The sequence below is a fragment of the Harpia harpyja genome, chromosome 1 (genome assembly GCF_026419915.1).
Source record: "Harpia harpyja isolate bHarHar1 chromosome 1, bHarHar1 primary haplotype, whole genome shotgun sequence".
Classification (NCBI taxonomy): domain Eukaryota; kingdom Metazoa; phylum Chordata; class Aves; order Accipitriformes; family Accipitridae; genus Harpia; species Harpia harpyja.
In genome coordinates this window covers 62,585,461-62,599,875 of record NC_068940.1, presented here as the reverse complement: position 1 = coordinate 62,599,875, position 14,415 = coordinate 62,585,461, and the positions used below count along the sequence as shown (strand labels likewise).

At 36.3% G+C, this 14,415-nt stretch overlaps 1 protein-coding gene across 1 annotated transcript in view; it reads right to left on the bottom strand.

Annotated features, from left to right (window-relative positions):
• TOPAZ1 (testis and ovary specific TOPAZ 1) overlaps positions 1 to 14,415 on the bottom strand; it is a 43,772-nt gene that overhangs the window by 23,725 nt on the left and 5,632 nt on the right. Inside the window, exons 3-7 of the mRNA XM_052797298.1 lie at positions 10,460 to 10,527; positions 7,937 to 8,067; positions 5,869 to 5,930; positions 3,420 to 3,532; positions 467 to 552 (exon numbers count right to left, since the gene is read on the bottom strand). Of these exons, the coding sequence (XP_052653258.1) occupies positions 467 to 552; positions 3,420 to 3,532; positions 5,869 to 5,930; positions 7,937 to 8,067; positions 10,460 to 10,527 (460 nt within the window). The remainder of the gene's footprint in view (positions 1 to 466; positions 553 to 3,419; positions 3,533 to 5,868; positions 5,931 to 7,936; positions 8,068 to 10,459; positions 10,528 to 14,415) is intronic.

The following is a 14,415-nucleotide window of genomic DNA, read 5'->3' as shown; positions in this document are numbered from 1 at the left end:
TAGTGTCTAACACAACAAAAATCTGTCTTGAAGACCACAGAGAGAATGCAAGAACTGCTAAATGAGACGGACAATGAGTAGAGAGGAGGAAGAAAGGTGACGAACTCCTGCACGGCTCTGGATAACAGTCTGAGAATTCTGGGGCATCAATTTCCTTTACACTTTTTTAGTGCCCAGCACAATGGATAATGCTGTCTTAAACATGTGAAACCGTGCCTGCTTTTCAGTTCTACAAAAACAATAAAGCAAAAAGCATTATTTGATTTTGCTTAAGCTGGAAATAGAAATCAACAAAGTTCCACTGTAATAGCTGTCCCCTTGCCATTGATTTTGTTCTCAGAAATTGTATTTACTCAGTGATAACATCTTTAGAGGAGCAGAAACATAAATATGCATAGATTCATAATTTCTGACTAACAAAATTAGTGCCAAAGGATCAGAAATCAGTAAAGATTTAACAACTCACAATTGCATTTTTTTCCATCTTCCATGGCTCAAAACCTCCAGAATTCTGCAAAGGAAGTAAAGGACTTTTTCCTGAAAATCTGTAATCTAAAAATTAGGATGAGGGCAATAAATGGATCATGTAATAAAACAAATCATACTGAAACCACTCTCATTTATCTTATTTCCCTTTATATTTATAGTTCCTTCAAGTCACAGCAATGATTAATGAAAATTTGATTAATACAATCTAAAGCCAGTAATTTAAGTTAGTTTTCTAAATTATCCTAAAACTGAGACTTCACACAAACTTCAAGAGTAGGCACATTTAAATTAAAAGCTTCACTACTTTATCCAAGGTTTCTAATCTAATTTACAGAGATAAGAAAAGAAATGGAATAAAAATATCCAGAAGTTTTAATTTAAAGAGGAAAAAACCCCCCACTTTATCAGTAATCTGCATTCCCACATCACTAGCTATAAATTTACACTATTTTTCCAGAACTGAAATAAAACCTTTGATGCTCTGTGTTTTAAGCAGTGCAATATCAAGCTTAAGCCCAATGTAAGTTACTGGTTTCTTAACCATGAAACTTAGGTTTAGAACTTTAATTACTACTGATAACAGATTTCCTTCTCTGAAAAATGAATAATGTTAATGGAAGATAAAAGTTCAAATTTTCAACTCCATATCTAAAGAGAAATAAGAGCTTTGGAATGCCTTGCTTTCTAGGGTTCCCATCTGGCGCCTTGAAAGAACTGGGTATTCAAAAGGCAGGGTGCTTAGCCATTTCTGACAAACTATAGCTACTGAAGAGCATCCAATAATGACACGTTTGTCCTGGTTTCAGCTGGGATAGAGTTAACTGTCTTCCTAGTAGCTGGTACGGTGCTATGTTTTGAGTTCAGTATGCAAAGAATGTTGATAACACTGGTGTTTTCAGTTGTTGCTCAGTAGTGTTTAGACTAAAGTCAAGGATTTTTCAGCTTCTCATGCCCAGCCAGCGAGAAAGCTGGAGGGGCACAAGAAGTTGGCACAGGACACAGCCAGGGCACCTGACCCAAACTGGCCAACAGGGTATTCCATACCATGTGGCGTCCCATCTAGTATAGGAACTGGGAAGTGGGGGTGGGGAATCGCCGCTCGGGGACTAGCTGGGTGTTGGTCGGCGGGTGGTGAGCAATTGCACTGCGCACCATTTGTACATTCCAATCCTTCTATTATTGCTGTTGTTATTTTATTAGTGTTATCATTATCATTATTAGTTTCTTCTTTTCTGTCCTATTAAACCGTTCTTATCTCAACTCACGGGTTTTGTTTCTTTTCCCGATTTCCTCCCCCATCCCACTGGGTGGGGGGGAGTGAGTGAGCGGCTGCGTGGTGCTTAGCTGCTGGCTGGGGTTAAACCACGACAATGTTCTACTAGAGACTTGCACTAGGTACATGGTTCTTAATCTGCATGTCTTTCTAAACAGATAGGACTATCACAGGATAGGAAGGAGAAATGTAATGTAGAACAATTAAATATCTAAATGTTACGTACTATCACAGCTGCATAATTTTGTGCAGTGATGGTGGACAATTTGGTAAATTCAGGATTGGATAAATTTTGTGACAGGAAAAAGACTGAGAAAATGGTCAACCACTAGCTGCAGAAAAATGCCACTGGGAACTTTAGCTCAGAAGTCTTTCCTCCAGATTCTTGCCATCCCCACAGCACAGAATTTCTGACCAGCTCCTTTCAAGAGTTTGTACTCTCCCTGTTGACTGTATGTCAAATTTGTAGCAGAGCAGGCACTAAAATGAAATAGCCAATCTCGCCTGCACAGTTCTGAGGAAAAAAAGGCTGGTTTGCCCTCTCCTAGCAAAGAAACTCTTGCTTTGGCAACCATTTCAAATGATTTTAAGAAGATAGATTTAGAAGAACTCTTCAGAAGGTGTATATACTTTTAAGGCCAAAGACGCGAGCAACTTCAAACTACTGTAGTCTAGAGACATATTTCGCAGTTGCTTTTTATAGCATCTATGTTTCTTGCACTTCCTGAAAATACTGTTAAATGACTTGGTGGTAAAATCATTTTGCAAGCTCAGACTGGCAGTATAATTTGAAACTAAGCAAGAACCTCTGCCACTGATCTCAATTCAGGAAATCCATGCTTATAAACGTCCATATTAACCAATAACTGTAAAAATATTAATTCCCAAAACAGCTGTTGCAAAGAAACAGAATGCAGTATCTATCCGTAAGTAATCAATTCCTGTTTTTGCTGTATCTTGTACGCCAAAAACCCCTATGCATTTATATAAGGCTAAATGTCAGGGTTGTTATGTGCAGAGAAAAAGAGAAGGAAACTTTGACTACAGTTCCATTACATTATGATTTCTCTGGTGGTAGAGACACTTATGAGGTACCTGTCCCAGGTGTGACATACACCAGGTCAAAACAAAGTGCTGCTTTTTAAATCCAGATAATTTCCTTGATCCAGTCTAGTGAATGCCTCACAAACATTTGAATTGGCATAAACAAAAAAGTTCTGACCTTCGGCAAGGTAGGAAGTCCCTAGCCAAGTTTTGCTGACAGGTAACAACCAACCAAGAAAATCTGCAGTCACATTCTCTGACCACAAATAAAGAAAAACAAGTTACTTGCCAATAACATGGCTTAAACACAATGTGTCAAAATACTAAGAATGCAGGCATTGTACCATTGAAGTATCTGAGAACCATAAATACCAAGATAGAATGATTGCTATTTGACCCTACCAAATAGGATTCTGCTAAAAAACCCCACCCAACCCCAAAACCCTCACTAACCTATCACATGAGAGCTTGCATTTTTGCTTCTGTGTATGCAAACTAAAACAAATTCCAGCCAATGCCTTCAGGAATTGAAGAAATTCCTTAAGATTTTATAGGTAAATAAAACAAACGTAAAAATAAATTCTGGAGGGTTTGCCAATACAGCATACAATACCATTTGTCCGGGGTTTCATCACTGTAGCTTCACTGAGGGCATTTACTTTCGGGGCATGCAATGGCAATCCTGATAGCAATTCACAGTTCACAAGATCTTTGTATATACAGTCACTGTTGAGTATTAAAAAACAAAAATTTGTTTAACTAAATTAAACAGGTGCTTCTCCCATATACTAAACACCTAAAAAGGGAGATAAAAGTGTATAAAAGATGAGAATTTCAACAATTTACACAACATTTGAAAACTTGCTGTAAATTTAAAGAGCTAGCAGTCCCAACAACTTTACTTTCATTACTCTCATTGCCTGGTCCAATCTGATCATGATTTTAGCTGAGATTATTCTGTCCTAAAGTGTAACTATATGAAATTCAATAAATAAGTAGAAAAGGCACCTGTGAACCACTTCTATTTTTTTTCACTATGCTGACAGGTAGACTGAGACGATTTCTGTCACCTCTGAAGAAGCATCTACTTTTCAGTAGTCTGTTATGTAGTATCTGCCAGAGAAGTAATCCTCAAAGCTTTTGAAATTACATTTGAAGAGCCAACTGTTTTCTTTCATAATAACTGACTCTACTTGGCAAAAGATTCAGGTGATTTCAAAGGGAACTCCAATTAAAGACTGTTCTGCCTTTAACTATTCCCAAATATGTACATTCCAGATAATTAAGCTACTAAAATGTGACATTTTCCAAAATAAGCTACAAATATTGCTAGCAAAATACTTAGTGATCTCTTTCTTATTTGTAAATAAAGCCACAGAAAAAAAAAATCCCCTTTTATGAGATCTTCCTCCCCTCCCCCCTTCAATTAAGAATCTAAGTTCAGTACAAAGGACATTTCAGCCTGCTTGCTGTTTGGAGACAGAAATAGACTTGCTATCCCCTATGAGGGGCACATTCTAGCTATTTAGTACTTTTCATAGCCAGGATAATTCAAATCTTTCCTAAATTGCAGGCTGTTTTTAATACAGTTTGAAATAAAAATGCTACAGCAAATAAGAATAAATTCTAGCTAATAAACCCAAACTCCTCAATATCAATCTTTGTTTTTATTCTAGTCAATGTATTGTATTGGTCTCCAGAGAAAAAAAGTCTGCAGATCTAGTTACTCAGAATTTTCAAATTACCATGTAGAATTTTTTTATGCTTTGTGATGCCAGCCTGACACAACAGGATTTTCATAGCAGCTTATCTTCAGGATAACAAATCTCAGCTCTCTTTTTAATCTAGACATGAAACTACACACAATTTTGTCAGGAACTGTAAACTATATAGCTCTACAATAAATTTCTTTTTTTAAGTAACAGCACCACTAGAAGCAGAGTTTGCTAAATAAGAACAGTAACTATGTTTTCTTCTAGATGAAACTTTGCAATGGTAACATTTTTGAGTAAATTAGAGAAAACAGTTTGACTCCAAATGAAGGAATAAATGCCTCTTCTCTAACTGCAGAGTGTGCTGCATTTCAACTAAGGAAGTGAAGTAATGCGGTATTACTTGCACATATTTTATCCAGCATAATCTACTTATTCTAGAGCATAAAGAACTATTTATGCTACTAAGGTAAATTTAAATGGGTATTTTACCAGAAGGAGGAGCTTGGAGCTTTCTAGTTGATTAATGAAAAGATGCAATATTCTTCATTTAACAGACTTCTGGTGCACTTCAAGTCTGTCACAGAACTGTGACTGGTGCTGGAAAAAAGCAACCCCTTCTTCTATGCCAGCTAAGGTTTCTTGATTATTGTGAAAATGACTCTGAAATATCTGTTATTTCTCTTCTAATTACTTAAGTATTCCATCAGTTAAGCATACTTTTTCTACAAAGTCTTATTCTGCTTCATTTTTGGGCTGATGTTGAATGGAAGTTTCTTAGTCTGACGCTTGAAGTCATATGTACTATAAACACTGTAAGCATAGCTTGAAGCTAACAGAACAGTAAAGCACGTGCTTAGCTCCACATGCCATGTTTTTAAGTGCCTTTTTGTATTGCTGTTCAAGTATTTGTCAGCCTGAATGTGAATGAGATCTTTCACTTCTTTTATCAGTTTAGAAAGTCCCAAGAGGCAGAAAAGAAAGCTGAAAGTTTCATTGATTTTTTTTTTTTTAAAAGTTCTGGTAACTGCTATTGCAGCTGGAAATGTATCTTATGCTATACTCACATTGAGATGTCAAGATGAGACACAGGCATAAAGTGGATATATTTCATCACCAGCCAGAGGACAAAATAGCCTCTATTGTCCTGTCAGGCTATGACTATACTTGTCTTGTACTTTGCACAGTGAAATTATATTATTTCACATTCTTATTTTCTTAATCACATAGTCACAATAACATAGAAAAATTGAATTAAAATGCTGATGGTGTTTCAGTAAAAACATCACATTTCATTAGTACAATAACTGGGGAACATCACAGGTTGCATGAAGGACACAGTATATATACCTTTTTTCAGCTTCACCCTTTTTTTCTTGTTTAACATCAGGGACTTCATCTGCAAACCTGGACTGTGAAGATATTTAAAATGTACTTTCAGATACAGCAAAGCACTACTAAGCCTGTTACACTTTACACTACAGACTTAAAACTGTTAGTGGTTGTTGGAAGGTGTGATAATACAGTCTTGACTGTAAAAACTGTAATTTGGACGGCAGGGTTACTCTTACACCATCTTTTAAAATGGACACACTGCCATTATATTCTGTGATCTTTAAAATAGGGATTTTTAATTGGAAAAAAAGGTAACATGATTGTCTTCACTTCTCTTTGCTCCCACCGATAATCCCAGCAATTTTTAGACCCACTGCCCAATTTTAACTGCGCCTGACAGATGTGTAGAAACCCACAAAAGACATTCAATCAAGTTCAATGAAAATTTAAAGCTGTATTGAGGAGAAATCTAAGGCTTCTGCTCAGCTGTGCACCATGGTGTGTAGGTAAAAAATCCCCAAAGATATGGAGAAAAAAGACAGCACCTAACATATTTGGGGATGAGAATTTAAAGGACTGATATAGAACAAAGTCATGGAATCCTGGCTTTGTTTTGGCTGTTATTCATGAAGTAATTTGAACTTCACATTACATCACAAATTTATGATAGCCAAAGAATTAGAGATGGATATGCTCTCATCAGACTTCCAAACTTCATTTTACCAGTTCCCCAAATATTTTTAGGGTTTTCTCCATGGTCTCTCACATCATTATTAGTTGGAAAAGCCATCAAAAAAACCAAACGCCCCAAATCACCCCAAATGGTAGATACTTGCAACGTGTTCTGCCATTCCACTCCCTCCCCAGGTCTGCACAGCTAGTTTTCCATCCACAAACAGGAATAGGTTTAGGGCTGTAGCATGTATTTTACAGTATAAGTTTGGTTAAGTTTGAAGTTTGGGTGAGATTAGTTATACATATTTACTGTTGTCCAACACAGCAAAGAAAAGCAAACATTAGGACACTGATTTTATAAAGCTACAACACTACAAAGTAGTCCAACTGGGATTGACCTGGCAATGTTGCAACAAGTACTACACCTCCAGCAACCTATATGATTTGACAGACCCTTTTATTTTCTCTAAGAAGTCAGGGAACAAAATGGCACTGTTCACTTTACGAATCAGATGTTAGCAGCCCCAATTCCATTGCTAAAGGAAATGTTTCTATTCTGCTTTTAAATAATGATTTTGCCAAGGAAACTGATTCCCTACTGTTTGATTAACTTACCAATTACCTACCAGTTTTTAGCCATGTGAATCTTACAGTTTAATCAGTTAAAACCATTATCCACTCTTGAAGTAGTGGAAAATAGTAAATGCTATCAGCAGCTATGTCTGAGTGGCAGTGAGGTATAAATTCCAATCCATTATCAAAGAAGTAAATAGTATAAAACTTCAAGTCTTAAAAGACCTAGACTTACAATCTAGAGGAAGGAGGACAGAGAGAGTAGAAAGGTCAGATAAAGTCAGTGAGCATGAAAATGGTTTAACGTTCCCTCTGAACTGCCAGGAAGTCAGTATGTTAATGTAATGGCCCTTCTGCCCAAGTAATGAGCCACAGAATGATCCTCCTGGGATGCATGATGGCTGTGCAGCTCCCCAACTTTCCAACACCACCCATCCTTCTGAGACTGTGTGGTTACAAGCACTTAATACCGACTCTTAAAACTAGGTGTGTTATGTAAAAATGTCACATACGCACAGTAGTACACTTAGGTGTTCACTGGAACAGTAATTTTCATACAGTTGGTAATACAGAGTTACTGTAAGAACTGATATAAAAATATTTTAATTCATGTTCAAATCTGAAATGAAACATTAGCGGCAAGGTAAAAAAAACAAGTTCTGTCAAGCAAAACTTAGGCTGTCAATAGTACAGTAATCTATGAAACGCTAATATTCTTTTTATTACAGGAAATTGAAAATTTTGTTGACAAAACAGCATTAGTAATTAAAATTATCCAATTATATAGACTAATTTCTTAAACTATTTAGTGACAGAAAGCATGATTTCTGAGTACCTTTTCATCCACGTCAAAACTCTTTAAAAGTTCATCTAGTTCTCTCAGTTGCCCATCTTCAAGAAAGTCTTCAGTAACACCTCCCAAAGGACTGCTTCCTCTGGAGGAGTTGTGGGCTTTAATATCTTTAGCTGAAAATGTATAAACACATTACTTTATGTGTTTCCCATGCTACCAGACAACAAAGTTTTTATTTCCAAAATATTACAAAGCCTTAATACTAATGTCATTTAAGAACTCCTAGGACTTACTAAATGTGAAATTTATATGTAAAATTATTTCACCTTTAAAGCACAAACCATTTCAAATAAATATTAAACTGAATCTGCAATTAAAATTCTATCCAAACTGTATGTTCTGTAATAGTCCCTGTAGAACAGTACAACAGGTTTATTTATGTAATTCAATATTCTAGAAATAAATTCAGTTAAACTTTGTTATTAAAACAGAGCCAAAGATATGTATGGTAATTTGCTATGCAAATAAAGACTTAGTCTTTTCTGGAGAAGGAAGTAAGTTGATTGTAATGACATGATGCAACCCTGAACTAAATACAGATAGCTCTGAGAAACTCCAAATTCCTATAATACAGCAAACTCAATGAGCATGCAGTGTCAAGAAATTTCAACACCTTTTGCAGATGCCACGGGAAATGAACAGAACACCTGACTGGAGCTCTCTGAAGCAGCTGTTTATGTACAAGAGAACGGCTCTGCATAGAAAAGAAACTCACTGTTTCATTGGATCACATGAATGAATTTCAACTGCATTGTGTTGTCTAGATACACGAAGAAAGAATCAGATTATGATTGGAAAGGCTTTTATCTTATAGTCACTGGTGTCCGTATCATCATCAGTACAAGACACATCTGCTTGAAGACAATGTACACAAGATTTCCACTTGAAAGGTGAAGTGGATTGATATCATCCAGAATACCTTAACTGTAGTATTTGTCACCCTTCTTAGACTGTGAAGCCACTGAGATGAGCAGCCATGACCTCACTACATAACACAAGACACCAAAGCAGTAATACATATTTCTAAATAAATACACAAATTGTCAGTAATTACCAAAACCAGACACCTTTCTTGATCTGTACAGATCTTTTTAAAAAGTCATACAATCAAACATAAGTTACCATGTGCATATTAATCTAAGAGTGTGATGTGATCCTAAGCTTCTCAGATCTGGGAAGAAGGACGTACTTAAACCTTTTTCTTTATTTTAAGCACCACAAAAAGACCCCAAAAGACCCAAAGACTTTTAGCCTCAAACTTCATTAGAACATGAAGTAAAACAAGAAACAGTCTAAGAAAATGCAGAAGTTACTAAATAGTACAGGACTTGTTCCCAGGTTTGGCTGCAGTCACCTCAGTAGTGCAGATGCCATGGCACAGGCCCCTCTGGCTCTTTACATCACCAGAGCCCTAACTGTGTACTTACTCCCTATTTCTCCTCAGGGAACTTATGTCTATTTCTTGGTGTCTGAGCTCTTAAACCCTCATTACCTTTTATTCTGCCTTCTAATCACTGAAGCCTGAAACTGTCTCCCGCAAATAGTCACTATTCAATCCTTTTTCTCCAGGAGGCTACATCTGTCCAAACCACTCTACATGAACACAACATATTAATATGAAAAAACAGCACAAGAGCTACTGTCACAGACACTTTTCAAGCCTGCAACGAAATCAATACATAATGGCAGAGTGTCAGATTAACAGCAAGCTGACAAATTGACAACAGAAAGGGAAACACCAAGAACCTTCAAAACCAGCCTCAGCACTCTGTGCCTTCTCCAGTGTGTCAGTAATGGGACTTCTGTTTAAAGTCAAAATCCTGTTTCTCCAACCTAAGAGAAACTTCCACATCAGACATACCTTGCATAGTAGGTCTGTATACAAGCTGTAGAAAACAGAACAAATCACATTCAGATGCTGCCTAGTTGGGACTGTTCTGCTTAAAATAGGAAGAAAAAACCATTAAGTCGGAAGTATCCTTCTCTAAAAAAAATAAGCATTCTTAAAAACCAAAACAGTTTGTCAGAGCAATGGGCATAGCATCTGCAAAAAACAGAAGTACAACCTGGAAAAAAACCTATTATAAAATTCTGTCTGCTGATGAACACAAGAGAACAACCAAGTGACATTATGAGTCAGACTCCAAAGCAGCATCACAGTACTCGGTGTCTTACTATCACCTCATCAACTAACAGAATTCCTTGCCTTGTATCAGAGAGATGTCAAAAAACACACAACCAAAACAAAAAAAACCCCCAGTACTACCAACAGACAAATACAACAGAGAAGTAGATGTTCCCTATAAGGCTCAAGTTTGTACCATTTCAAAAGACATCCATTTTATATGCATTAGGAAACAAATCGCTGTTACAATAAGAAGTATTACTGAACTGACAAGTTCTCATTTTATGTGGAAAGTAGAAAGCCTAGGTTCTCCCACTGAACATTTTTGTGGTTACTTTCTTCTCTTGATCACACATTCAAAAATCTCCAAAGACTCTTACCTTTCAGCACCCAATCACAGGAATTTTCAGTATCATTTGACATTCCAGATTCTTGTATGGTAATGTGTCTGTTTTGAATAAAAAGTGTATTTAAGATTTCCATCTTGCACAAAAGCAGAATTAATCTAACCAGTTACATAAAATTAAAGTTCTCAGTAATACTTTTAGCTATGGACAGAATCCTTACACACAACACACTGTTCTAAGACTGTTCTTAATTCTTCTTTTGGCTTTCTTATGTCCATCCCTACGGATACACACCTAAACACAGTAAGTAAAACCAAGATATTTCAAATCCCAAAATTCATCAGTAAATGCTCATTATCTCAATTCACCTTTCCCTAAAATACTGAGAGGGAAAATCTCTGTACAGCAAATTATGGAAATACTGTGCTAATGAGCCAATTCATCAGTTTCTACAAAATGTGATTTATAGTAATTTTATATTCAAGACGATTTGCATAAAAATGAATCTCAAAAGAGAGTAACAAAAACATTTGTTCATAGAAAGATACTTCACCTCTTTTAAAGATAAGTTGGGAAAAAAAAATATTTCTCCTTATAAAAGCTCAGAAGGTAAAAATACATATTAAAATATTATATATAGAATATATAAATCAACAATGTTATCACCAAAGATTTTGGAAGCTCACACCTGGTGAATGACACCAAGTATAATGACAGCAAGCTGCCTAGTAACATGGAGCGATGAAAATCTGCAACAACCTAGTGGAAATTAAAGTTCCCCAGCATGTGTAACTTGGAACTATACAAACGTTCAGGCACAGGTATCTATGTATATATGCGAGATACATTAAGAAGCAGAGTTTAATAAGCTACAGAAAGTTTGCAGAGATGAGAGGGATTTTTATTAGAGGCAGGCTCTCTGTAGGCTCATTTCCGCTCTCCCCAACATTTTATGTGAAATGCAAAGTTTGAGTGATTTTGCCTACAACAACAATTGACTTTCTTTTTTGTAAAACTGCAGTGCAGACAGTTCCAGAAAGCTGTCATCTTCATAAACATTGCTTAAAACTGGAAATATTTAACAGCATGAAGAGACTGAAATCTTCATGTTAGGGTCAAAAGCCACTTCCAAATCTTTACCAGATTCTGCTAATTGTGTAGTGTGAAATAGTTACAGAAACACTTTATAAGTTCTTGTAAAGAAGGTGCCTAAAACACATACAGAAAACTACATTTATTACAGTACTTGGCATTTGCTCACCAGCTGACAAGTCTAGGAGCAGTGACACGAACCAGAAGTCAGCCCATTTTAGAGATGTAGAAATGGAGACAGACTAGACCATCTCAGAACGCAGGATGCTCTTGCATGCTGCTGCTAAGTTTAAACAAATCTGTCTTTACAGCACAAGTTACAGAAACCACAGTGTTCAGTTTGCTATTTTGGATATGAAAAATGGATTCAAGTTTAGGTTTTCTATTCAAAAGGAAAACAGTAAAATACAGAAGTCTCCTAAGAGCAAGAATGGCTGCTGATGCGCTTTCAAAGGTATCCACTGAACCTACTAATTCTGTTGGGATGAAAAGACATACTGGATGCCACTTAAGAGTAAACGTCTAGATACCCTACATGAGAGGAAAGAATGATGATTGATTAAAAAACCTGCACTGTTGGGAGTCACATAAGGGTAGGCAATAGAAAATGGCAAACAGAAGTGAATGTGAAAACTGAGTTTCACTGCCCCACTCAGGCTGCAGGGCCAGAATCCTTTCCTGATGACTGGCAATTAATGCCTGGAAGTGACCAGCACTCTTCTTAAAACGCAACCACCAGAGGAGTAACCAGTCCTACTTATCCTAAAGGTCAGAGCATGCTAACTGAATCAAACCATTCAGGACATACACACACAGAGCCTTTTCTGAATCTTCCTGGGGATTAAAAGACAGTACCTGCTTGTCCTACTTAAATCTACTTGTTCAGAGACATCAGTTCTCGGCACATGCACAAGCACAATTACAGTAGTTAGGAAACTTTAAGTTAGAGATGTGTAGCAATGTTAGGTGCCTCTTTGGCAACCAACCAAAGAAAAAAGCCTTATTTGAATTTTGGACCTCAGTCACTGTTGTGTCCTGTATGTTCTGCTTTTGAAAGACACATGCTCTCATTATCTGAAATTTGGAAGCCAAAAATTATTATCCTTGAATTTTCATAACTAAAAATACCCCTCCAGCTTTTAAGGTCACGAACAGTCAAAGATGAAAAGTGTCATTGGCTAAACACATCTTGTGTTTAAATTCAAAGCTCAAACAAAATGGATCCACAGTGGCTAATAGTTACACATCCACAGTGGCTAAGAGTTGCCACTGAACACTTGTCAGTTGCTCAGTCAACCTGGTACATCCTTCACACAGTTTCAGTGCTTTGGTTTCACAATGAAACTTGAATAAAAAGTATTACTTCATTATAGCAACTGTCATTTTGGCAAGCTGCTAGATCTCAGACTTTTGTAGCTAGAAGAACACCACAAATTAAGGCACCAATCGTTTCCTTTACAATTACAATTTAAATGCTATTAAACTCTTAAGTAACACTCAACACATTTTAAAAAGCTTTTTAACAACCCAGCTATACTTTCAGAATAACTTGCTGCTAGCAGAAATACAGTTCTTACTGCTCCATACCAATGCCAGACTAAAATATCAGTACACAAGAAGTAACGTACTGAAGTCCATCCCCACACATACATGCACTAAAATAGTTTTAGCAAAGATCCAGATTCTCTCATCATGTGCCTGCTCTTACTAATCTGAAGGGAAATTATAACAAAAGCTATGTACTGATACAGTTAAAACATTCAGCAACAACCACCATGTGCAGGCATTAAGTGCTTGCATTGCTCTTCTACCTAAAATCACCTAGATTACATTCATCTAGAGTGTAATGGCTAACATTAACCAAATATTAAACAAAACATGAATATAAATTAATATTTATACAAGTTAGAGATAGTTTACAGCAGCGCAGTTCTGACTCGCTGTTCTACGTGGACAGACTAAAGTGGCATTACAAACTAATACTGCAATGAAGCAAAACTGAGTATACATAAAATAAGAAGCCAAACAAGAAAACATTGGCAATACTCTAGAATATCTCTAAAGAAAAAAAAAAAAGACATTAACAGAAACAATATTTTATTTTAAAATATGTAGTATGATGTGAGCGTAACTCTACCAGCATAATCACCTTTTCGGGTTCACCAAACAAAGTTGAAGTTCCAGTTGTATCTGGTAAATACTAACAAAATAAAAACCAACAGTATGAACTAGCCATTATCTGGTATTATCTGGTGATATCATAAGCTACCTGATAAAACTGTGGTAAGGTCTATTGCCTTATTTTAATATTCTCATATTCAGTTCATAAGTATGCTCCTGACTGTTACCATGTATAATTAGTCACCGTCTAATGATCTTTGCATCAAACTATGGAAGGTAAAAAGCAAAACCAGACAATTTTGCTTGCTTCTTTAGTAAATTAAGGGGAAATTCTAAGAAATAAGAACCATGCATTTTTATTTTCCTTGGCTGATGGCAAGCAAATTCAGTAGATACCAGGAAGAAAGTTGAAATATGACTTCAAACAAGTTCAGTTTTCATCTATCTAATGGTTGTGATAAATGTTACTCTAACTCAATGTCATTACTAATTAAAGGGAATATTTGTCCTCCCTACAAAGTACTTACAAGATCCAATAAATTTTTCAGTTAGTATTTATGTAAATAACAAACTTTACTACCATAACCAACACATAAGTGTAAAGGGCTCAGAAGTTCTGGTCTTCCACTCTGGGCAACAGCTGTCTGGACTGTCAGCTGGAAACTGTCTCTGAAGAGCCACTATTCCCCTGGGGTAATATACAGTGAATACTCACTCTGTTAAACAGTGTATATAACACACTGTACACAAAATGAATACTCATTCTAATAAACTTA